Source organism: Sardina pilchardus, chromosome 5, assembly GCF_963854185.1.
Source record: "Sardina pilchardus chromosome 5, fSarPil1.1, whole genome shotgun sequence".
In the NCBI taxonomy this organism is placed as follows: Eukaryota; Metazoa; Chordata; class Actinopteri; order Clupeiformes; family Clupeidae; genus Sardina; species Sardina pilchardus.
In genome coordinates this window covers 8,039,746-8,063,796 of record NC_084998.1, presented here as the reverse complement: position 1 = coordinate 8,063,796, position 24,051 = coordinate 8,039,746, and the positions used below count along the sequence as shown (strand labels likewise).

The window sequence follows — 24,051 nt, the reverse complement described above, 5'->3', positions numbered from 1 at the left end:
CCTTTGAGGTCTATTCATCCTGCATTTATTGGGCAACATACATAATCCCACATACACATAACATTTACTACAGACTACACAAACATGCACAAATCCCTGCCTCTCTCTCTCTCCGTCTTCCGCTCTCTCCCTTTCTCCCACATACATACACACACACACAATACAACGAAATCAATAAGTTTGGGGGAAGCAAAAACAATTTGCTTACAGATGCCCCACTGACTCCATTTTCCACAATTGCACACTTGACTCTAAGTGGGAGGGTGTGTGTGGGTGTGTGTGTGTGTGTGTGTGTGTGTGTGTGTGTGCGGGGGGGGGGGGGGGGGGGGGTGGATGGGGGTGGATGGGCTGTTGCCTCCTCTGTCAGCCATCTTGAAACCCATCCAAGGCTAACACTTCTTCATGATTCAGCACTACGTCCTATTTTGTCATCGAGAGGTAATTCAAGCTTTCATTCCCCCTAAGTGGCCGTATCCAACTCATGCATTATCCTGGCGCAAAGCAGTGTGTGTGTGTGTGTGTGTGTGTGACTGTGGGCCCCAAGGTGAAACAGGACAGGATATGTGTGGTGATTGGTTACGTAGGCACACAGACACAAAGGTGCTGTTGATTTTTTATTCAGATTCTCTCTTCATTTGCCAGCTTTATTCAGTACTCATTTTGCTCTTTTGAGTCGACAGCTCAATCAGTTACATACCACAGTCTTCGTCTCTAATCAATTACACTGGGCTTAGGTTGCAGCGACACTGGGCTCTCAAGCTGCAATTATACATTTGCACAACCAATAGTTTTAGGTCAAGTTTGCAACAAAACAATTTTTTTTTTTTTAGGACTATCATTTGACTGCACTTAACATTTCAGACGGGTTACTTTATTGAGCAGTCAGCCACAAAGTTTTCGACTTCATCTATAATTGCTTTGGCTCCATAATCAACTCCTGACATACTTTTCAAAAGGCTTTGGGCAACAAATAATCAGTGCTCTAACCCACTATGCATTAATAGACATTAAAACAACCTGATTTATTTTCCTGTCCCTTTACGGAGACCAAAGACTCGTGATGGACAGGCAGAAATGATAAACCATGTCAGGATGGTGGAGCGTAACAAAAGGACGAGAAATGAAAAAACATACAGGGGACAACCAAATGAAACAGGAGCAAAAATAAACCGATATAAATAACAACAAAAAACAGCAACATACATCATAAGCAGGCCATCTATGCCATCCAAACTCAATGCCTTTAAGAACAACACTGAGTACATCCTATGCTGTTAAACACACACACACATCCTACAATTCTCCTTTAGAAAAGAGCCCTGTCATTTGGTCTAAAATCCACTATCGCTATGAGGAAGGACAGTAAAAAAAAAGAAAGAAAAAAAAAACAATTGGCAACTGCCTGGTGCCAGATGCTAAAACTGCACGTAGCATTAGCAGAAGAGGCCCCAAGCAGTCGGAGCGATGGGACGGGCTGGCACTGGAGGAAGAGCCAAAGCCGCCTCTGCCCACAAACAGTGGCGCTCTATCCAAGCCATCCCTTACTGCTCACATGGGCTCTCTGCATGTCACTGATTGTCTACAACCCTCTCTATCCCTCTCTCTCTCTCTCCTTCTTTCCAACTACCCCTTTGTCCTTCCTTCTATTGGTCTATCTGCATATATCTATCTATCTATCTATCTATCTATCTACTGTATCTACGTATCTATCTATCTATCTATCAGTCATATCCTCAATGTCCATCCATCTGTCTATCCTTCTGCATTACATCCCTCAATACAGGCAGAGCTGCCCAGTAAATCTTGGCGTCGATCATTAGCAAGAGAGCACAAAGCTGAACAAAACACAAAGAAAAACAAACAGGGAAACAAATGAATAGCAGAAGAGCATTGACAATTCACTTCCATTGATGACTACATGACTCACCCATCAGAACAACATCAACAGCAGCACTGAAATGTGGCTAGATGAACATTATCATGTTTCAGTTATTTGTTTTTTTTTTATTATCATTATATTTTTTTGTGTGCAATCTCTACAAGACTCACATTTAAGATTTCAGGAGACAGATCAAAGTAAAAAAAAAGAAGGAAGAACAAAAATGATTTTCTTTAAAAAAAAGCAATTAAAGTATTAGAAACAAATAATGGTCCGTGAGTGAGATCCTAGCAGGAGCACTGATTCTGAAGAACAAAACACTGTTCAGTCTTAAATATCTCATTACATGACGTGACGGTAAAAAGCACACACCAAGAAATCATTCTAAGAACATTAATCATTAAACAACGTAACCGTGATTACATTGTGACAAACACCAGACAATACGTTTCGGCTAACACTGGTGTCATAATTTTTTCCTTTTTGTCTTTTGTTTTTTGTATTCTTTTTAAGCTTCCTTTTTTTTTGCGTCATAAAATCCAAATACAATAATTGCAAGTCACTGTAGCAAAAAATCCATAACAGATTGTTTGATGGTCAACAATTACTATTTTAGTATAGTGTACTTAACCCAGCAGAAAAAGACGAATTCAAAATAGTTTTCAAACAATTGAATAAAACGTAATAAATAGAAAACAATTGAGCTGTTATTCTAGTCATTTCATCTTTATATGAATACATAACATCTACAGTTTTAAGTTAATAAAGTCAAGCTATTGTATATAAATACATCACCAGCATGCACGATACTGTAGTAAAGAGACTATTGGAGCAGTAATCATCTCACACTGAGAAACAGTATAATGGACAAGTGCATTTCTTGAAAATTAAAAAAGAGAAATCAACACAAAACAAAGAAAAATCACAAACCTCGAAGCTGCTTTAAGACCACCTTCCACTTTCCTTAACTCGAGCTCTTTTCTCCAATACCATCATCTACCAACAAAGGCTAATGTTCCAGTAGAATCATGTTCATTGAGATTGAGTTTGATGGCAACTACTGTAGGCTATATTTTGTGGCAAACATCATTTGTCTAATTGCAGTGGCTACGTTTTTTTTTCTTCTTTTCAAGTTTATTTATTTTGTACCTTACCACTTTGATGCAATGTCTCGTTATATTACTCTAATTTGCCCAAAATTTTGACGACAATAATAATGATAATAATAATAATAATAATAATAATAATTTTGGAGTTGTGGTTTGTATTGATTGGCTGAGTTTAAAGCTTCAAACAAGAAGTGACTGAACTAGGAACCCTTTGGATTCCACATGTCCACATTACATCAGATACCAGCTACCTTGCCTACAGCTAGCCACAACCGTCCTGTTATTTTAGTGAGGCAACGACATTCAAGTTTTTCTTAACATATGCTGTGTGTGTGTGTGTGTGTGTGTGTGTGCGTGTGTGTAGATGTGCGTGCCTGTGTGTGTGTGTGTGTGTGTACGTGTGGATTTGTGTTTTGCCCAAGCTTTGGCAATGACTTGGATGTTTTTCAAACGCTTCCTTTTCAATCACACGAGTTAAATAAAGCAGCTCCACTTTTAGCACGTTTTGCACTACAAGAACAGTCCCTATGCCAGTTTGAGGGTGCCTGTCCACCCTTCAGCACTTAGTAGGCTACTGACAGACTGGAACACTTCTCTCCTCATAGCGTTGGTTTGGCAAACGTTGCAGATCAAGAAAGGGGTATTTTTTTTTCTCTCACTATGCTAACCATTTACTATTTATGATCACTCCATGTTCTCCTAACACATACTCCTCTGCTGTTTTTTCTCTTTTTGTTTTCGATCACGTCAAACTCGTGGAAAAAGAAAAGACTGCACTCTGAGTGGTTACCATTGGCAAACGACTGACAAAAGTTCCACCAGCTCCCACCCTAAATTTTTTATTACTTTTATTTCATATTTTTTTTGTTCTCTTGTTGCTGTTGAAGGTTGTGAGCACGCGTGTTGTGTTTTTCTCTTTTTTTTTCTCTTAAACGGTTAGGAACTGGGGCGTTGACCATTTCTTGCCCCCTAAAATCGGCTCGGCTCGTTTAGTTGTTGCCCTCGCCGGCCTCCTCGTCCTGCTGGTCGCTCGTCCACAGCGTGAGGTTGTCTCGCAGCAGCTGCATGATGAGCGTGGAGTCTTTGTAGGAGTCCTCGTTGAGGGTGTCCAGCTCGGCGATGGCGTCGTCGAAGGCCGTCTTGGCCAGGTGGCAGGCCTGCTCGGGCGCGTTCTGGATCTCGTAGTAGAAGACGGAGTAGTTGAGCGCCAGGCCCAGGCGGATGGGGTGCGTGGGCTGCATGTGCTCCTTGCTGATCTCGTGCGCCTCGCTGTACGCCTTCTCGGACGACTCCACCACCGCGGAGCGCTTCTCGCCGGTGGCCACCTCGGCCAGGTAGCGGTAGTAGTCGCCCTTCATCTTCAGGTAGAAGACCTTGGACTCGTGCTGGGTCTCGCCGCAGTTCTTGATCAGGAAGTTGTCCAGCAGGTTGAGCACGTCCTGGCACACGGCCTCCAGCTCCTTCTCGATCTTCTCGCGGTACGCCCGCACCATCTCGATCTTCTTCTCGTTGCCGTCGGCCGAGGTCTTCTGCTCGATGCTGGAGATGACGCGCCAGGAGGAGCGCCGGGCGCCCACCACGTTCTTGTACGCCACCGACAGAAGGTTCCGCTCCTCGTTGGACAGCGCCTCGTTCAGCTCCGTCACCTGAAACACAACAACGGGGAGAAACAAAAGGCCACGCTGTTTTAACACCAGGCTAACTAATACATTTATACATTTGAGGGCTGTTCACCCCAAGAATGATAAATACAACAACAACTACTGTATAAACAAATATTGTTGTCGTTAATATGAATGACAACGTCCATAAACTAGAACGATAACGACATGAAGAACGATATTGTTGGGGATCATTTTCAGAGCGATTTTGAGAATGATGAAAAGCTAACAGCCAGTCAGAACCCATCATGTTTTAGTCATCACGTTCATTAACACGAGGGGAGACTTTTCTTAACGTTGTCCAGTGTGGATGTTATCGTTCATAGTTATTGTTATAGTTGTCGTTCTTGGTGTGAATGCTGCTTTAGTCGTTAAGCTGACGCTTTTATCCAAGATGAAAGAGTCAAGGTACGGTGCGTCGAGGACATTTTAGTGCAGCAATAAGTACTACTCGTACAGAATAAGTGTTCGTTTTGCCATGCCCAGTTGTTGGTAATGATAGGATAAGAGGTACTCTCTGTCTTGTTACTGTGTAACACATCAACGGGAATGTTTTTTATGACAAGTCAGCATTTTACTGTGAGGCAAGCACAGTTGGTACTGGCAACTTGGTAAAAACACTTGGTACTGTACAACGCTTGGTAAAACGACTGAAGAAGTTATTTCTTTGGTAAGCCTGCAATACTACAGTACATCTCTTGTATCACCACAAACATTAAATGAGTACTGTTGAGTTATTTTTCCCCATAACACACGGTTTCCTCAGCCCAAGGTTGATGCTCTGTTAACAAAAGTGAACCTCAACCTGAAGTGTCTGGGTTCGCCACCCAGGACTTAATCTAACACCCAAAGCCTGGTAGAGTGCCTTTGTATGACTGGACTACAGCTGAGTCATATCACAGACTATTCAGCCATGTGAAATAAACATCATTTTGCTGTCAAAGATGTTTACACTTTATCTAAAGCTTCAACAATGGGATAGCTGGGTCCTTTGAGCATCCTTTATAGTCCAACAATGCTGACCTCGCTCAAACCAGTACTGCACTGTATGTGTCTGTGATTTAAAATTGAATCACAACACTATGGAGTACTTCTTTCTGATTGTCTGGTAGGTGTCCAATGTTTGTCGGCACACTTTACATCTTCCACAATGGTAACCATGACAACACTACATGACAGTAACAGCTGAATGACAAAATGCCAGTAATGCAGTAGTCTACACACGCCAATTTGAACAAGAAAGCAGTACCACAAACAAGTCATTTTTGATACAAATACTTGGCCACATGGCTATGCGATCACCATGTGTTAGCAAGATATACTTGATGGACAAAACAATGGACACGATGGAGACAGAGATCGCTATGAGACAAAGCAGCAATTTCCCCTCACATGTAGCCTAACCAAAACCAAACCATGACTTGTGATTGTGAGAACACCACTACCAGACAGGCCCAAAAAGCCATTTTAGCTCCCAGGGGTTTTTTGGTGAACCCTGAATGGACAAAAGACAGAAAGCGATTAAGCTGCCTTGATTACTTGCTTTAAGCTGCTTTCCTCCTGACTGACATTTCAGCAGGGAAAAACACACAGTGACAGCGCCTTTTGACTATGCGTCTTAAAATATGCCTGAGTATTGAGCTGACCATCAAAGTACCGATAACCCTTTCTCCGAAAATACATGCAGCCATTTTTTGGGGGAAAATCCAATTTAGAAAGAATGTAGGACCTAATGGTTAGTTTGTCAGCATTGCTATATTATTGGTCTAGAATGGACCTTTGAGGTAAGTGCATATTCTTTTACAGCACTGATAAGGAGATATTCCAGATACACTTTTATGTGTGTTATAATTACAGAACTAAATTCTATCATATCTTTGTGGCTGATTTGCAGCGTTTTGTGTCTGAATTAACTGATCATGCTGATTATAGTGATTGCCTGGCACCTGAGAGCACAGAGCCTAAAGCCAAATGGTAGCAGCGTACAGTACAAGCTTCTTTTGGCGAAAGCATTTTCTGAATCAGCACTAGCTTTGGGTGGAGGCTCTGTGTATCTAACAGATCGGGAGTGGGTGGAGAAACGACTGACTCCAAGTCTCTGTCTTTCTCTCTTTGTTTCTCTCTCTCTCTCTCTCCCTTTATCTCTCTCTCTCTTTTTCTATCCAGCCTTCCTCCTGTCCTTGTTATTATGCGCTGTGCTTCATGTGACACTCAAACACATCAATGTCTCCCCACCCACCCACACAACGACACATTACAAGTCATCTGACCTCACTCCAGTGTACAAAGTACACTGTTAAGATGACAAAAACTATAACGCCGCATTCAAACCTTAGCTACTCCCTTTTCAGCAACGGCTTCCTGTGAATTCGGTCTGTTTAGAAAGTGACTTATCTCCTTTAACATGCATTCCAACACACATGAAAGGATCACCTTCCCATCTCTCACCAAAAAATGTCAATTTTTTCGCCACTGACAGAGGGCGCATGCCATATTGTCACATCATCTGAAAGAAAAAGATGTCATAAAAGGTCAAGTCTTTGCATCCTAACACACACAAAGACTGCAGTAGCGGTATCAATGAGGTACTACAATGACGGGGCGACTCATGTCAGAATGGCTGGAGTTAGAGACAGGTCATTAGTGCTGTGTGTGTCTCAGATGCTTTTGTGTGTCTGATGCTGCGTCTGCCAGCTCCTCTTGCTCTCGCTCCTGTCCGGCTCTTCCGCACTTAAGACCTCGGTGCACCGCTGGAGTGGTCAAAGTGCAGTCTAGCACTACTACGCCATCTCAAGTTTCCATGGAAACAAGGCAATCTGCTTTTGTTTGAGAGGACAGACAATCTCCTGCTACTGGCCATAGTGTCTCTCCAGCAGCGCCAGAGAGAGAGAGAGAGAGAGAGAGAGAGAGAGAGATGTGGCCTGAGCCAGTGAAGGATGGGATGGAGGAAGAGGGAAAGGTGGAGAGGGTGGGGGAGGGGAGTGCAGGCTCCATGTGTGTGGAACGAGTATGATGAGAGTGTGTGTGTGTGTGTGGGGGGGGTGTTGGAGGAGGAGGGAAGCCCCTCAGAAGCTTCCTAGTAGCAGCAATGCTAGCAGTTAGCAGTTAGCAGCAGCAGGAGCAGCAGCGCTTACGAGAAAAGATGACCTCTTATGCCACGGGGCCGCGAGTGTGTGAATAGTCACGTCACCGCGAGCCGGAGTTTCCTCTCTGCTTGGCACACTGAATGCAATCTTATCTGGCCTACTTCACCGCCAGTCTTCAGTACAACACACGGCGTGTCACTCAACGGCTGCCCAGGGCTTTGAGGATCCTCTACCTGTCACACCTGGGTTCAACCCTTCTGAGCAGCTCTAGCTGGCACTGTTTCAGGTGAGCTGCATCATCCGGGTCAGGTGCCTGGCTGGACTACGGACCCGCAGCAGTGATAGAAACAGAAGAGGGAAGGAGGACACTTTTGTTTTATGAGGGTTAAGGTCCATGTGCGTTTATACAGTATACCAACAATACAGCACTGAGTCAAGGGGGACAGCTAGCACAGTGGCATTAGTGGCGCAGATAAGTACGACAAAAGAGACGGCGACCTGGTCACATGATAGGGTGTGTGTGTGTCAGAGCAGTACGCATCACCCATCATCAAGACGGGTCGTCTTTGAGAGAGTGTCTCTCAACAGCCATCACTCTACAGGCTCAGTACAAAACTGTCTCATTCAGAGCAAAAAGCAACGTCTGTATGGACAGTTGTGCACACAGTGACCTGACAGGACTGGGCATAGCTCCATCAGGCAGTCTGAAGAATGAGCATTATTTGATCAACATGCATTAGAGGAACATTTGAATGAGTTGACGGTCATACTCAAAATTAACCACTGCAATTGAATAAGACTGTCATCTCATTTGAATGGCAGTCAGCAGCAGCCATAGGAAGACATCAGAAAGATGTGCAGTGGTCTTCTAATGTTTTCCAGAGCTGTAGGTGCACACTGGTTGATGGTGCATATTACATGCTTATAAACATGTAGAGTTTAAAACAACATCTCACCCTGTTGTCTGATTATCCGGCACTTAGCTACCCTGTGTGGACGCATTCCCATTGGATGGGAGTTGTCCAAGTGTCAAACCAACGCCTACCAGCTGTCATCTTCACCAGGGCGATTCCCTGCTGCTGCGAAGCAAAGTGCACCTCAGGGCGGGGTTGTCTGATAACCTCAGAAACAGGTTGCAAAACATGCCTGTGGCCTTCACTGTGGCACCTGGAAGGAGGACCGACAGTAGCGCTGATCATGGAGGAGCTTTCTGTTCTCTCTCCGGGTAGCAACCGTTGAGATGCATCCCATAATTCCCCCCTGTCATCTACAATAGGCTTTACTATAGCTCAAACGCAACAGTCCAACAATATTTAGCCAGCTGGGATTGACACAGAGCAGAGTCTCTTAAAATTAGGACTATGCCTTGAGGGATTTGTGTACTCTGTCTACTCCAGTGAAAGTTAGCCACACAAATATAGTCTAAGTCTAGGCCAAATGCATGTTGTCTGGCGGACAAACGCTAGATTTGCAGGTTGGCATGGAGACAAACAAGCAAACAAACAGATAAACAAACAGCAATCAGATTAGTGTCTGTGATTGTTTCACCTGAGCAATCACTCTCCCTATTGTCTGTTCCCAAAGACTCTACAGTCTTCCTAAACCCCAGCCTTAATTCTTATGACTGAATCGTATCTTGTTCCCAGTCACTCTCTCACCCCCAACAACTTGCACTTGCGTCTTCAGGCTCGCTCTCTTTCTCTTCCTCTTTCTATATATATATATTTTTTTTTATTTATTTAATAGGGTCTATATTCTTGCTGGCTCTCTTCCTCTTTCACTGTCTCCCTCTCTCCCTCCTGCTAAGCCGATATGACAACCCTTCCCAACGAACACTCTCCAGGGCCATGGGCAAAGTGTACTAGGAGATGGAGTAGTCAAAGGAGTGAGTGCAGAGGGACTGGTGAGATGGGGGGGGGAGGGGGGGGGGCAGAAATGGCTCCTGCAACGGGTCGAAGACTCAGCAAATGCAATGGATGGGGGTGGGGGTGGAGGGTTCTTGCTTCAAGCACCTCATTGTTGTTATATAACCATTAGTGACTAGAAGATTTTACACTGCGGGATCTTAACATGCGCCTAAAAATAAAAAACCCATGAAAGATTAACACTAGAAAACACGTGAGGGGGGAGCATCTCTACCCCCGTGCCTTTAAGTGGCGTCAGCGGTTCTACTTCAGGAGGGGAAGCGTGTGTGTGTGGCTGCATGATATACAACCCAGGGGTAGGATATGGCGTATCTACCCATTATTATCCACGTCATCAAGTCATCGTTTCGCGCTGCCTCAGACTTTTCCGTCTTTCCGGAGTTCCATCTTTTCCGATTAAAGCACAGAAAGACCTTTCCCCCGGAGACGGTCCTGCCTGGCACATCCCAAACGTGGCCCAGAATGAGCGCGGCCGGAGGGAAAGCCGGTGCCAAAAAGCGAGATCACATCCTAATGACACAGAGTGGAACCCAGCCAGATTGATTAAGCAGCTTGGCCTTAAACTGGAGACCTAAACTGAGAACGGAACTTTGGTAGAGGAGGGTTGTTCACCCCTCTACGATAACCAGGGTTATGTTTCCCAAAGACTTTATTGTACTACTACCACTAATAAATGATCTATGATCTTGAATAGTCTCTCAATGACTATCAGTTGACTCAATGGCTATCTCTGAGCACTCTTGTTCAGTGTTATTGGTCAAAGCACAATAGCAATGTTCTCACCACAGCCCTGAAGTCCATTCTAGTCTGCTAGTAAGTAGGTAACTGGCCCAGGACCAAGGCATTGCAGGCCACAAAAGCTCTAAGTAGATTTGAAAACGACCCACCTGATGGTTCTGTTTCTCAAACAAAAGATTATATCAGTCATCAGTCAAAATCAAACAAACAGGGCTCTGTCAAGAGGCTCAGGCACCACTCAATCTAGACCGCAGTTATAAAGACACTGCGCTGTGATCGCTGTGATCGAAAAAGACCACAATCATCCATCAGCCATATTATAATCCCATCAAGCAGCACTGGCGGGGTGTAGACTCTTGACTGCTGATGTAGCCCGGGGCGCTTGCTAGTCAGGATGCTGGTGAAGGGTGTTGGAGGGGAGAGTGACTGCAGTGGTGTGAGATGGCCTGGGGCTGGCGGCCAGGACGCCAGACAGACACACCCCATATGGCCTGTGCTGCAGTGAGGGACTGGCCCTGTCTGTCAGGGTGCTCTACCCTGACAAGGCACAATATATATATATAATATATAATAATAATATTTATACACACACACACACACACACACACACACACACACACACACACACACTATGTGTATATATATGTGCTGTATATGTATACACACATTCACATTATATACATATTATTTAGCCTACATTTATATGAAATGGCAGCAGCATCACTATCAACCCAGTGAACTCACTCACAACCTAGTAGTAGCGCTGCCTACTACCCCCACCACGCCAAATCTGATCCTCCAAACCACCTGCCTTGTCAAGAGAGCTCCCTTCCTGCCGACCCCACCCCACAGCTACTGTGCCAGGCTACAGACAGGAGCAGGACAAGCGAGATGTGAGGATAAGGGCCGAGACATAAGCACACAGAGAGATGCTACTTGCACTGACTGCACTGCCGATAAATTAGCGGTGGGCTTGGCATGGAGAGGCACTGTGGCGTTCGCCCATCCCCCTAATTGCCTGTGCAGCGTGCACACGTCAAAGCAATCAATGCTTTCTGAAGACTCAACAGAATGACAAGGCATTTTCTTTTTTCCGTGCCCACCTCAACTCTGTGACTCAACGACGAAATTACACTCATTTTCTTTGGTGGACTTGATCAGACAGAGCTGGTTTCCCTGAAGCAGAAACACTGTCATGAGTTGTACAATGTTGTACAACCACTGTCACGCCTCATTGTGGTCAGATCAGATCAGAGGATTTCATTGGTCTTGATTGGAATGATATCCCTATCATTCTGCATCTGCAACATGTAATGAATGATATGATATGACAGTTGAAGTTGTAAGCTTCCCTTATACGTGAGACAGGAGGAGGGCTCAACACCCAGCACGTCTGAACACTAACTGTAGTATGTATGGGTAGTCTACACTGACCTCTCCCAAATCAAAGCTGCTCTCAACCCACATCAATTTCTCACTGGCTCCCACATCTGCTTAGCTGATAAATTGGAGAGCTGGATCGGACGAAATGGTGCAGTACGGGCACTGCACCTTGGCACACTCTGCGACACGCCTTGTGGAAGCGAACCTGCATGCCTTCTTCCACGGAGGTCGAGAAAGCGAGTAGTCGTACAGTATGCCAAACGTTATCACACACCCGTTCATTACAAAAGCTGCAATATGACAACTGCCACCGATAGCCTCGGGTGGATGTCTGCTACCCACGTTTTTGACAGTGGGCATCAGACAGTGGGAGTTGTCTCAGAAATACAACGTGCGGCGTAGCCTACGTTTTGCTCTAGTGCATGGCAAGCTTGTCAACGGTGCGCTCTATGGGTACATTTGAGGGCAGCGCACACTTTGCGTAGTTGCATGTTTTCAGTGTGACAAATACAGGGCTGATAGTACGTGGTCGAGGGAGTGTGTCTCTTTCAGAAAACCAGGAGCGGCACGCTGCCATTTATTCCCCTAGTGAATCAAAGTATCACTGATTCGCGCTGCTGTCTGGTTCAGTGGCAGATCATAAAACAAGTGCCTGACAGAAGCTGCACATTGTCTGATTAGGCTGTATGTCGCCATAATCGGTCAATTGAAAATGTGCTTTCTCGTGACTATTTAGGGTTAATTTGCCTATTCATTTTGTTTGCCTCTGTTGTAGTCTCTCTTCAGAAACCTCCTATGGCCATGTTGCTGAATTCAATAAGATCTGTCAAAAGGCACCGCCCCAAGATCAAACAGTCTGCATTCGTCCGCTTTCCCCGTTAGTTGTCTCTCTTGTCAAATTTACAACCCTTCTGCATTCAATACTGCAACAATTACTCAAAATAAAAAGAGCCTACAGATCTTTCCACTACCAGGAATATGATGTGCTCAGTTTTGAAAACTGACGTGATTTAAACCGATTTAGTTTGCATTCCCTATATAGGCCCAACATAAAAGTGCTGAGATATAGAGAGCTGACCTTAGTTAAAATAATCTACCATGCATTTGACTTAACATACAGGATCTTAACAAGACCAACACGCTATCAAATGTGGACTGTTAGTCAATAGTAGTCAATTGACAGCTGACAAGAAATGAAATAGATGAATGAAATAGCGTTAACATGTCATTGTGATGAGTGTACTCAGCTGAATATAAATTCAGTGAGACACAACCACAGAAGGAATTGTAAAGCCAGCTCATAAACGTTTAATACATTCAGAAATATGATTCAGCTGAACTTACCGATTTCATGGCAGCTGCCATATCGTCATACCGCTCTGCCTGTTCAGCCAGCCTGGCTTTCTGAACCAGCTGCTCACGGTCAACCATTTTAAATGTCTAAAATACAGACGTTAACCTACACTTTTGACAGAAAATGTTCAAGTGGAGATAATTGTTGGTATTTGGTTTGCAGGAAAAATGCAACGGGCTCTTCTAGCTGCTGAGGCTTCACCCTGCTGTCTGCGCGTGCCGACTCCAGTGGGATACCCCCTCCCCCTTCGTACACTTTCTCTTCATTGCGTCACCATTAAAGAACAGGCGTGCCTCTGCGTAATGATGTAACAATGCAGCGTCCCTTGGATGGGATGCAGGTGTCAATAATTTAAGTAATTGTTGGGCCTTGTACTTTTCATAGAAATGTTTTGGAGTTTGCCCTATCCACCTTGCTGTCATACCAGTCTCACTAGTAGTAGTCTATGCAGCGTGGTGTATATGGTTATATCAAGTTGTATTAGTGGTAAATTATGGCGAGGTAGGATTTTAAAAGTCAAAGAAACTTACTGTACAAACATGTTTCTATTTCGCCAACTACAAGTTTTTTCCCCCACATTGTCACTGTTCAGGTCTGTTCATTTGTCAACTTGACTGACTACACATGCCCTCATTAGACCTGCTGTAATAGACCAGATGCAGCTACTGTATGTTAAATTGTGAAGAGTCGTCTCTATTTACAGCACATGCAAGATAACTGAGCATAACACACACACACACACACACACACACACACCATCTTTCTCTTGGCCGAGCAGGACATTGCTCTGAGCAGCTGTTTTGGGATGAATGATTTATTTATTTATATATTTATTTGGCTCCAAAAGAAGGACACCAAATGGCTGCTGGGCTGCTAGTAATCCGGACCTCTCATCTGTACGCGAGGCTTACCCAAAGGAAAAATGCTTCAGCCAGAAATCCAACAGACTTCTAACTCCGATGCAATGCCAACATGACGGGCCACCTGACACAAGATAGGATTTACTATACTTACAGTGCAGCTGGCAATTTTATTAATACTACACAGTAGTTGAAAGAAATAATCTATCTATTGGTACCATTTCAGCTACTTTTATCAGTAACTTATTGTAATTACTATAATAATACTGTAATAATGATATAACCTTTTAAAAATCTATTTCTAAATTCAAATCATGAGTGACTTATCGAACATTTGTTTTCCTCCACAGAAATTTTATTTGTTTTTACAAGATAAAAACTACAGTAAATGTTCAGGTAGACTAAATCCAACAGAAGGCATGCCACACATTATTATTGTCAAGGAAGTCACCAGTACTTTTCAATACAAAAGTCTATTTATGTGAGCATACTGTACTCTATGTCCCACACCCACTTTGCATTGCAACATCTATCAAATGATCAGCTTTAGAGGACATAGGTCATTTCTATGGCGTCTACAATGAAGGAGTCCGACTCTTTTAACCTGAGAGTTGTTGCACTGTCCCATTGCTGTTTTGGACTCAAATGCCAACAAGTCCACTCACCACAGAATTGTGGTAACTTGTCGTTTTCATGGCACAGCGGTATATTTCAAGGGGCAAATTGTGGCATATTTTTAAAACCTCTGCCACCTTAATGAAATGCTTTCCCAATACCACTGGATACACATCTTAAAAATATTATCTGAAAACATAAACAAATGGCTGATGACTACAAATAAAACTACAGAAAAGGCCTAGAGAGATGTTTCTGTGTGATGTAAAGTACATGCTGGTGAAGTCTTAGACATAGATTTTTGAGTTGCCACATAGACATTGAAAATGACATGGATAGCATTGGGTTGAATACATCAGAAAACTCGCAGGCTCTTATACACAAGACTACTGCTCAACAGACTCACATGTTGAGATGATGCCCCCCGGCCTCAACCCTCTGGTAACTTCACTCAGTGTATCCTAATGGCCATGGAAAACAGTTCATATTAAGCAGGGTATATATCTATATTTCTCTCGCTAACATTCAGCAGAGGGAGAAATCAGAGTCCACAGTGGATTGCAGAGAAAAAGGACCAAAATGACTATTTACAGAGAGCAGGTGTTGAATCTCAGACAGCACACATGGCACCAAAAAAAACTCAAACTCAAAGCTGAGGAAATGAAAGTGTCTTTGATCAGGGAGCCATCCAGCTCCAGCCTGAAATAAATTAGAGAGACGAGTCTACAGCAGAGGCTTGGGCACACTGTGCAAATCATCCTATCTGTCTGTCCGTCTGCCCAATGCAAAAAAACAAAACAAAACATAAAAAATGGAATCAACCTTGACTCTGTGTTTTTTTTTCTTTCCTATAGAGGCTGGTTATTGAGCCCTGTGTGGTGATGGTGTGTCAGCAAGTTGGGGAGAGGTAGGAGGAGGAGCCCTTTCATCTAGGATCTGAATAATGAATGGCCCTGCTCCAGTGTACCTTCCTCAACCAGCAAAGAATGTGGGATGGTACGGCTGGCATGTACGCTAAATATTTCAGCATCTCGGCAGAAAAACAGAGACAAAGATAGAGGCAGTCTAAAGCTTTGGTTTCTTTTGTATATCAAAAAAAAATGTGTACAGTGTTGTTCTTATATATATACTGTATATATATATTTATATTTATAATTACATTTTATTTATTTATGTATTTATAAAGTGCATAATAGGAATATATATTCATCATATTTAGTGATATAAGTTGGTTTTGCTTGTTTGGTTTTTTGTTGTTGAATTGTTTGGTCATTTTTGTTCTCCTTGAGGATCAGGGTGAGCTTATTATTTACAAATTGTATACAAGTCCAGGTGTCAGAATCTCTCCCCCCACTACCCACTTGCTGCTATGGCAATAGTGACATAGTGACCGTTGCCTGGCGCGCGTTGCCGGGGGCGCGATCACGATAGTGAGCAAGTGACGCCGGCGTCCTCCGTGTGGTCGCAGTTGTGGACGTTCCACGCTATATGGGAGCAGTCGTCGAGGGTGGCCTCCGCGCCCGTGCACTTGAGATTGTCCATGACGATGGTGCCGCTGCCCGGGCCGAAGAAGGCCTGGCCCCTGGCCGCCGTCGCCTCGCCACAGCCCGCCTGCCTGCACACCACCTGGGCGTCCGGGAGATCCCACGCGTCGTCGCACACCGTTCCCCACGAGCCCTGCGAGAAGAGCTCCACACGGCCCTCACACTGATTCTGGCCTTGGACAAGCCGTACCGTACCTAAAGAGAGAGAGAGAGAGAAGGAGGGAGGGAGAGAGAGAGAGAGAGGGGAAGGGAGGGAGAGAGAGAAAGAGGGAGAAGAGGGAGAGGACATCAAACAGGAGGACTATGTGAACTCATATGATTATGGATGATATATAAATGGCAGAAACTGTACGGAATCCTATCTCCTCAGCTAGAGGTGACCCTTGGACTGTGCATACACTATTATGCTGTCTTCATGTGCCCCACAATGCAGAAAAGAGTGAATATAATTTGGACAGACTTCGATGGAATGAAACCTAAAGATCTAAAGTAAAGAAACATTAGGGGAAGCCAGGATGCAAATTGAGACTCTTAAAGGGACACTTCACCGATTAGCATTAAGCTTAGTCTTAGTCATGTTTTTGAATGGTCGTGCATCATTCCCTCAGTTTGCCTTGAGATGGAAGAAATATGGATTTCAATGAAACCCATGAATAGGACTTCCTGCTTTCAATGATGTAAAATGATGATTTTTACGTCATTGAAAGCAGGAAGTCCAACATGAAATCCGTATTTCTCCCATCTCAAGGCAAACTGAGGAAATGATGCACGACCATTCAAAAACATGACTGGTTTTCTAAAGATTCAAAGCTTAATGCTAATCGGTGAAGTGTCCCTTTAAATTAACAATTGTGAACTCAAACGCGCACATCAGTCCTTGGTATTATTTACCCTCAATGGTGCCTTCCCGGCAGCGCTGCCTTCAAGGCACTACTCCCCTCAATTTAGGGGTAGGATGAGGGTTGAGGGGGTTAGGGTTAAGAATATGGTAAAAGGTAGTGCCTTTTAGGCTGTGCTGCCTGGAAGGTGCCGTTTGGGGCAAAAAACACCATTGAGCCGATTACAGTACATCATTAAATGCCTGTAAAAGTCTGACAGAGTTTGATTGTTCTACAAGTGCAGCTACTTACTGGTGCTTCAGGCTAACATCAAACAGGGCTGTCTGCATTACATGCTATCAGAGGAAAAGCAAACTGACACGCCTATTTACACCCATATCCCGAAGCCCAATGCTAATCTATGACAGTAAGAGCCTGTGTGTGTGATCAGGGAGCAGATGGAGGTTTACCCTGTGGAGGGGTGGTGGTGGGCATCTGAGATGGACCGGAGCCTGTGGGCATTTTGAGGGTCATGCCAAAGTCTCTCGCTACCCCCAAGAATCCAGTGAACGCTGAAAACAGGAGATAGAAAAAAATGTCACCTCGTGCTGAAGAGGTAATCCAGACATCTATTCCGTTAGACACCAATCACCTCTAACTAATAACTAAAAGCTAGATCATTTTTTTATAGGAGATCTGAACCTCTGAAAGACCTCATTTACAAGTTTGCTTTGATGCAGTCTATACCAACTTTGTCAGCTGAACTGCGTTCCACCTTTTTTTTTTTTTTTTTAAAAATGGTATACATTGAGCACTTTCATGCATATATGTATGGCTAAGTATCCCCGTCACGTGGCACTCTTTATACCCCCACCCAGAGCCCAGTGTTTGCCCCACGTGGCACTCTTTATACCCCCACCCAGAGCCCAGTGTTTGCCCCACTCTTTATAGCCCCACCCAGAGCCCAGTGTTTGCCCCACGGGCTTCGGCTGATGCTGATCCTCCCTGACTGTGGCTCTTTATATTTTATGCATTCATGCATTCTGCACTCTCACACAGACACACACACACACACACACACACACACACACACACAGACACACACACACACACACACACATAGACACACACACACACATACACACACACACACACACACACACACACACACACACAGCAGCGGAGGAAAGCGGCAAGCGGAGGGCGGAGAGGGGAGAGAGGAGGGCGGCGCGAGGGCGTCTCAGCTGGGCCTAGAGATGAGAGTGGGCCAGTGGGTGTGTGTGGGGGGGGTCGGAGTGGGGGGCTGGATACGTGTGTGTGTGGGGGAGGGATACGTGTGTGTGGGGAGGTACTCTCGGAGTAAAACATGACCGGGGAGAGTGACTAGGGAAGTGAGTCATCACTCAAGGGAGGACTGTACCATGGCAAACGTGGTGGGTAGCCAATGGATGCGTGCACATGCTCTGATGTGTGTGAGTGTGTGTGTGTGTGAGAGAGAGAGAGAGAGAGAGAGAGAGAGACGCTGTGTGTGTCTGTGTGTACAGTATCTGTGTGAGTCTCATTGTGAGCGTGTGTGTGAATGCCATTGTGAGTTTTTGTGTGTGTACATGTGTTTGAGTGTGTGTCTGAGATATAATTGTGAGAGAGAGAGAGAGAGAGAGCATGTCTCCGTGTGTGTGAATAAGACTGCCTGCTTGCACACAAAACACCACTGCATATTCATTACTTTTGTTCGTGTTCACTCTATTCTCCACGACCTCGCACACACACTCCTCCTCCTCCTCGTCACCAGATAGTCTAACACACACACCGGTGACGGGCCGGGCTCGTCTTTAGCTTACGTGAGCAGATGACGCCGGCGTCCTCGTGGTGGCCGCAGTTGTGCTGGAACCAGCCCAGGTTGAAGCAGTCGGTCAGCTTGCGCTCGCTGCCCAGGCAGTCCACGTTGTCCAGCATGATGGGGCCGGAGCCGTAGCCGAAGTAGGCCAGCTGCTTGGCGGCGATGGCCGGGCCGCAGCCCAGCTGCCGGCACACCACCTGGGCGTTGTCCATGTCCCAGTCGTCGTCGCAGACCGTGCCCCACACGTTGCTGTGGAACACCTCCACGCGGCCCCGGCAGGTGCCGTTGCCGTTGACCACGCGGATGGTGGGCTTCGCTGAGGAGCAGGACACGCAGGACGAGCATTAAAGGTCACACTCGTGCCCTTTTATACGCACTCTCAAAAAGGATATGTGTGGGAAATAATATAATTGATGTGTTTAGGTAAGGACAACACAGTTTGTGTTGTTTCAAAACACATTACTTTTGTTATTTGTCACACAATATGTTGAAAATAACACAACTTGTGTTGAAAATAACACAACTTGTTGTTGTTGTTGTTGTATTGGAAACAACAGAAACTGTGTTGTCCTTACCTAAACACATCAATGTGCCCTGTCATTTATGAATTATTGTTCAAGATTAACACACCAGACGTCATGGCATGGTCAGGTCATTCAAATTAATTCACTGTCACACAGTGTCTATGCTGTGCCTGTGCATTGTGTGATCAGTTCATTAAAACTAAATAACTGTCATACAGTTTCTATGTGATGTGCCTGTGCTTGCTTTGTGCTTCAGTGGCCGTGTGCAGTGATTCACTTACGTTTAGTTGTTGTGCTTATGGTTGTTGTCGTAGTAGTTGTAGTGGTTGGTGTTGTTGTTGTTGATGTTGACTCTGTATCTGTATCTATGACTGAGAGAGAGACAGATGGTGTTCACAGCCTACCAAATTGACCACAACCCAAATGAACACAACATGGAAGACACACTGAAAAGATAAGGGATCTGGAGGGGACAGTGACTCAAGTGGCTCCCTCTGCTGGTGAATCAGATGTATTGCATCAGTGAAGTTGATGGAGAAACTCAGTTGCCTGGCAATGGGTTTTTCACAAAAACTCCCCTGTTGCTTGGCGATGCCAGATGGCCAGACACAGGCTTTGCATGTGTTGGCACGTGTTTGTGTATGAAGTGTGTGCACCAACTGTGAGCGTTACCTGGAGTTGTCCCGTTAAGAAGGAATATTCTGTTAAATGTGTCTGTGTTCACAGTTGGCAGAGTGGTAGTGGATCCCGATCCTTTAGAGTAAAGACAAATTATGAGGGATATTATATGGATTATGCATATTATGAGGGATGTGAACAAAGCACGCATGCAAGTACTGAATAAGTTAATCTTTGTATGAAATTAAAAGAACTTTAATATCAATGCATGTTTTTCACATGTGTGAGGTTGGCATCTCTGCTGCATATTGGACTTTGGAGTGCCAAAATAAGAGTCTACAGCATCCCCTAACCTTCGCATACGACTCCGGCATCTTCATGATGGCCACAGTTATGGATCCCCCAGCCCAGGCTGTAGCAGGTGGCCAGGTGGCTCTCGTAGCCGTTGCAGTTGACGTTGTCCAGCAGGATGAGGCCGGTGCCATAGCCAAAGTAGGCATTGCTCTGCGCCGCGACTGCCTGGCCACATCCAATCTGCTGACACACCACGTTGGTGTCTTTCAAGCCCCAGTCATCATCACAGACGGTCCCCCAGTTGCCTTGGTAATAGATCTCCACCCTTCCCTCGCAGTGGTTCGCTCCGCCGACCAGACGGATGGTACCATCTCCTGCAACAGAAAGGGGAGTGACGTCATTCCACTTTTCTCTACTGTCGCACACTGAACTCAAATGAACTTCTGCTCTCACATTTACAAGTCAGCTTCTCTGAGCTTGAGTGCCATTCATTGTGTGTCATAGTCTTTCTGGTCTCACTGGGACCATTCCAGTTGTTTATGCATTTGTGACGGGAACCTGACAAATTTCAATCATTTTGCTTCCTTGTGCATTTTCAACCATAGGAACCAACACAGGAAGAAACAAAAGCCATTCTCAGGTTGTCTCATCGGGACCATTCCAGTTGTTTATGCATTTGTGACGGGAACCTGACAAATTTCAATCATTTCACTTCCTCTTGGATTTTCCCCATAAGACCCAACACAGGAAGAAAACAAAAGCCTTTCTCAGGTTGCCTGCTGCTCTCTCCCTCGGGAACACGACTTCGCCCAATGACTCCTCAATATAAAGATTCAGTAACTTGGCTGGAGAGTTCCCAGGGGGTATATGTTACTTTCTTTAGAGCCCTTAACCATACAAGTCAGCTGGCCCTGAGGCGTTATAGGAAGGACAAGGGTGGGGAACAAAAGGATGACCTTCCCTCTCATGGTGTGGTCTGCATGATGTATCCTAGAGAACCCTTTGAACTTTTGTTTCAGTAACAATACATTATTCATCAACGACTGTCAAGCACCAAACAGGCTTTTGTTTAGTGTTAAGGAACATCTGTGTTCCACTTTCCCTCTGAGGTCACCCTTGGCCGGTGAAACTCTAGGTACCCCGGATAGAGCTACCACTGAATAAAGAAGTTTCTTTCTTTTAATGTCAATGCATATCTGGACAACAGCTATCACTTTCGTTGAATACTGTAAAAAGCGGAAAAATGTCTTTGATTCCTCATAACTGAACAGAACGTTCCCATGAGAAATGAGGTCGGCCGCTTCAGAACTGTACTGCGCTTGTGACGCGAAGGACCGCACAGACCCTTGGGAAGTTGTGACTTACGTAAGCCAACGTTGCGGTGTGACGGGGTGGTGGCCTCCAAGAGCACTCCTCGAGACTCCTGCACGGCCGTGCCTGTCCACAGAGAGGGGGTTAGTCAGTGCCAACACAGCTTTTCCACCATCAGTCAGTCATTTCAAGTGCCAGCTACACAGTGCAATGTCAGGGTAGCATGCTTGACAGGACTCTATATACAAGTCCAAATTAGGAGCTATGTTACAGCATTCAGGATACAGATGGGTGGGTGTGGGTATGTGTGTGTGGGGGTGCACTAGGCTGTCATTCAAGAAACCAAGTTACGACTATGTTATGACTGTGACATTGCCAAGCTACTTCCCCCCCTCCTCAACTCCAGCTTAATTTGAAACACTCATTTGTAACACTCATTTGTCTCATTTCTACAGAATTAGAATCAGAATCAGAATCAGAATCAGAATCAGAATCAGAATCAGAATCAGAATCAGAATCAGAATTCGAATGTGAATTAGAATCAGAATCAGAATCAGAATTTGAATCCGAATGTGAATTTGAATCAGAATCAGAATCAGAATCAGCTTTATTGGCCAGATTTGCATAAAAAAACAAACAAACAAGGAATTTGACCGCGGTTAATCTTAAATACAGTACCTTTGCAGGTGACGGCCACGTCCTCGTAGTGGTAGCAGTTGTGGATGCCCCACCCCAGGCTGCCGCACAGCGCCAGGTCGGTCTCGCCACCCTTGCAGTCCACGTTGTCCAGCAGGATGGGCCCGGCGCCCTGGCCGAAGCGGGAGCTGCTGCCCACGGCCACCGCCAGCCCGCACTCCAGCTGCCGGCACACCACGTTGGCGTCCACCATGTCCCAGTCGTCGTCGCACACCGTGCCCCACGTGTCGTTGTACTCGACCTCCACGCGACCCTCACACCGGTTCCGCCCGTTCATTAGGCGCACTGGGAAAAGGGGACATCAGACAAGTAAGGGTTAACAAGAGGAAAATATAGACATTATAGGTATATATGTATTATATATATTATAGTTTATAGTTGATATAGTGTGTATACTATACATATGTATTATGCTATATTATAGTCATCTGGGTAATCCTTTTATATGGAGAGCCAACTGTCTAACTCTATGTTATTGGCAAAAAGAGGAAACATAATCCCTAAAAGGACATTCAATTTGGGCTGTTCTATTTATATATTCGTACTGTCCCTGTTTCCCCCCTCTCCTTCCTCTCTCCCTTTCTCTCTGTGTCTTTGTGTCTGTCTGAGTGTGTGTGTGTGCATCAGAGAGGATAATAACGCTGAGCTATTGTCTGTCCTTGACTCTTCCGAGTGAGCTACAATATAGTTACAACCCAGAGGCACACTGAATGTTACCGTCTCCCGCTGTCTAACACCAAAGAGTGTGTTTCTGTGTTACCGTCTGGAAAAAATGATTAAAAAAAACAAAAAAAGGGGAGGAAATAGATAAGCGTAGCTCTAATATAATGATAGGTAATAGCCACAAGAATCTTGAAAGAATAGGTCTAATCCCTCCAACTTAAGGCACAAAATAATACTAAATAAGACACATGACTCCGAGGGCTTGTGTAACGTGGAAGGGGCCAAGCACGGCAAAATAAGTAATTGAGGGGATTAGGGAAATTGAGAGCAAGGGGAAGCGACCTTGTTTTTTGTGCCTTGTGGGCCAGAGTGATCTCTCGCTCTCTCTTTCTCTCTCTCTCTTTCTTTCTTTCTCTTTCTATCTGTGTCTCCCTCCCTCCCACCTTCTTTTCCTCTCGTTCTCTTCCCTCCTTAGCTGAAAATGTTACAGTTGTGTTTGGGGCATGAGAGATTTCATGTAATGTAATGGAAGGAGTGAAATCAGTGTGTGGTATTAGTGGGCTGCCACCCAGATCATGCCTTACCTTGAGATGGCACGGTCATACTTGTGGTGCTGTTGTCTAGACAAAGGAAATGAGAGAGAAGGAGGGATGGAGAGAAACAGAGTGAAAGAGAGAGAGAAAGATGAAAAAAGAAAGAGTGAAGCAAGGAGTGAGAGAGTGTTAGAGAGAGAGATATGAGGAAAGAGAAAGTAGAGCAATGAGAGAGAGAGAGAGAGAGAGAGAGAGAGAGACTTTGGTCAAAATGATTTGTTGACAGGAGGTTCTTGGCCGTTACTGCACTCTATGTCTACTATCTCTATTTTCCTGTAATCTTAGACCTGGCTTGACACACAAGAGGAAACCAGTTCAGTTCTGGCTGTAGTCAGCATGCATTCCGCTAACTGTACACTAACCATCTATGGGAAAGATTGAAACACTACAAATGAATGAACATCACTTTTGTGTGTGAAGAAACAGAAATAATAACTTTAGACAGATATTCTAGTTTAAGGTGGAAAGGTTGAACATCAGGAAAGACAGTGCATATACAACATGAGCTCCTCATGATTCTCCTCTGACACCTTAGATAGT

General features: G+C 44.9%; 2 protein-coding genes across 2 annotated transcripts in view; both read right to left on the bottom strand.

The window, feature by feature from the left end:
- Window positions 1-601: 601 nt before the first annotated feature.
- ywhag1 (3-monooxygenase/tryptophan 5-monooxygenase activation protein, gamma polypeptide 1) lies at window positions 602-13,359 on the bottom strand. Its single transcript, XM_062536239.1, has 2 exons — window positions 13,126-13,359; window positions 602-4,634 (listed from the first exon to the last, which is right to left on the bottom strand). Exons 1-2 carry the CDS (start codon window positions 13,210-13,212, stop codon window positions 3,978-3,980), a joined length of 744 nt encoding a protein of 247 aa, XP_062392223.1. The 5' UTR covers window positions 13,213-13,359; the 3' UTR covers window positions 602-3,977.
- A 2,603-nt stretch (window positions 13,360-15,962) lies between these two features.
- LOC134079753 (scavenger receptor cysteine-rich domain-containing group B protein) overlaps window positions 15,963-24,051 on the bottom strand; it is a 9,751-nt gene continuing 1,662 nt past the window's right edge. The window contains exons 2-8 of the mRNA XM_062535831.1: window positions 22,238-22,540; window positions 20,308-20,688; window positions 20,009-20,089; window positions 19,618-19,644; window positions 18,814-19,128; window positions 17,443-17,544; window positions 15,963-16,349 (exon numbers count right to left, since the gene is read on the bottom strand). Coding sequence (XP_062391815.1) covers window positions 16,033-16,349; window positions 17,443-17,544; window positions 18,814-19,128; window positions 19,618-19,644; window positions 20,009-20,089; window positions 20,308-20,688; window positions 22,238-22,540 — 1,526 coding nt within the window. The 3' untranslated portion in view covers window positions 15,963-16,032. The remainder of the gene's footprint in view (window positions 16,350-17,442; window positions 17,545-18,813; window positions 19,129-19,617; window positions 19,645-20,008; window positions 20,090-20,307; window positions 20,689-22,237; window positions 22,541-24,051) is intronic.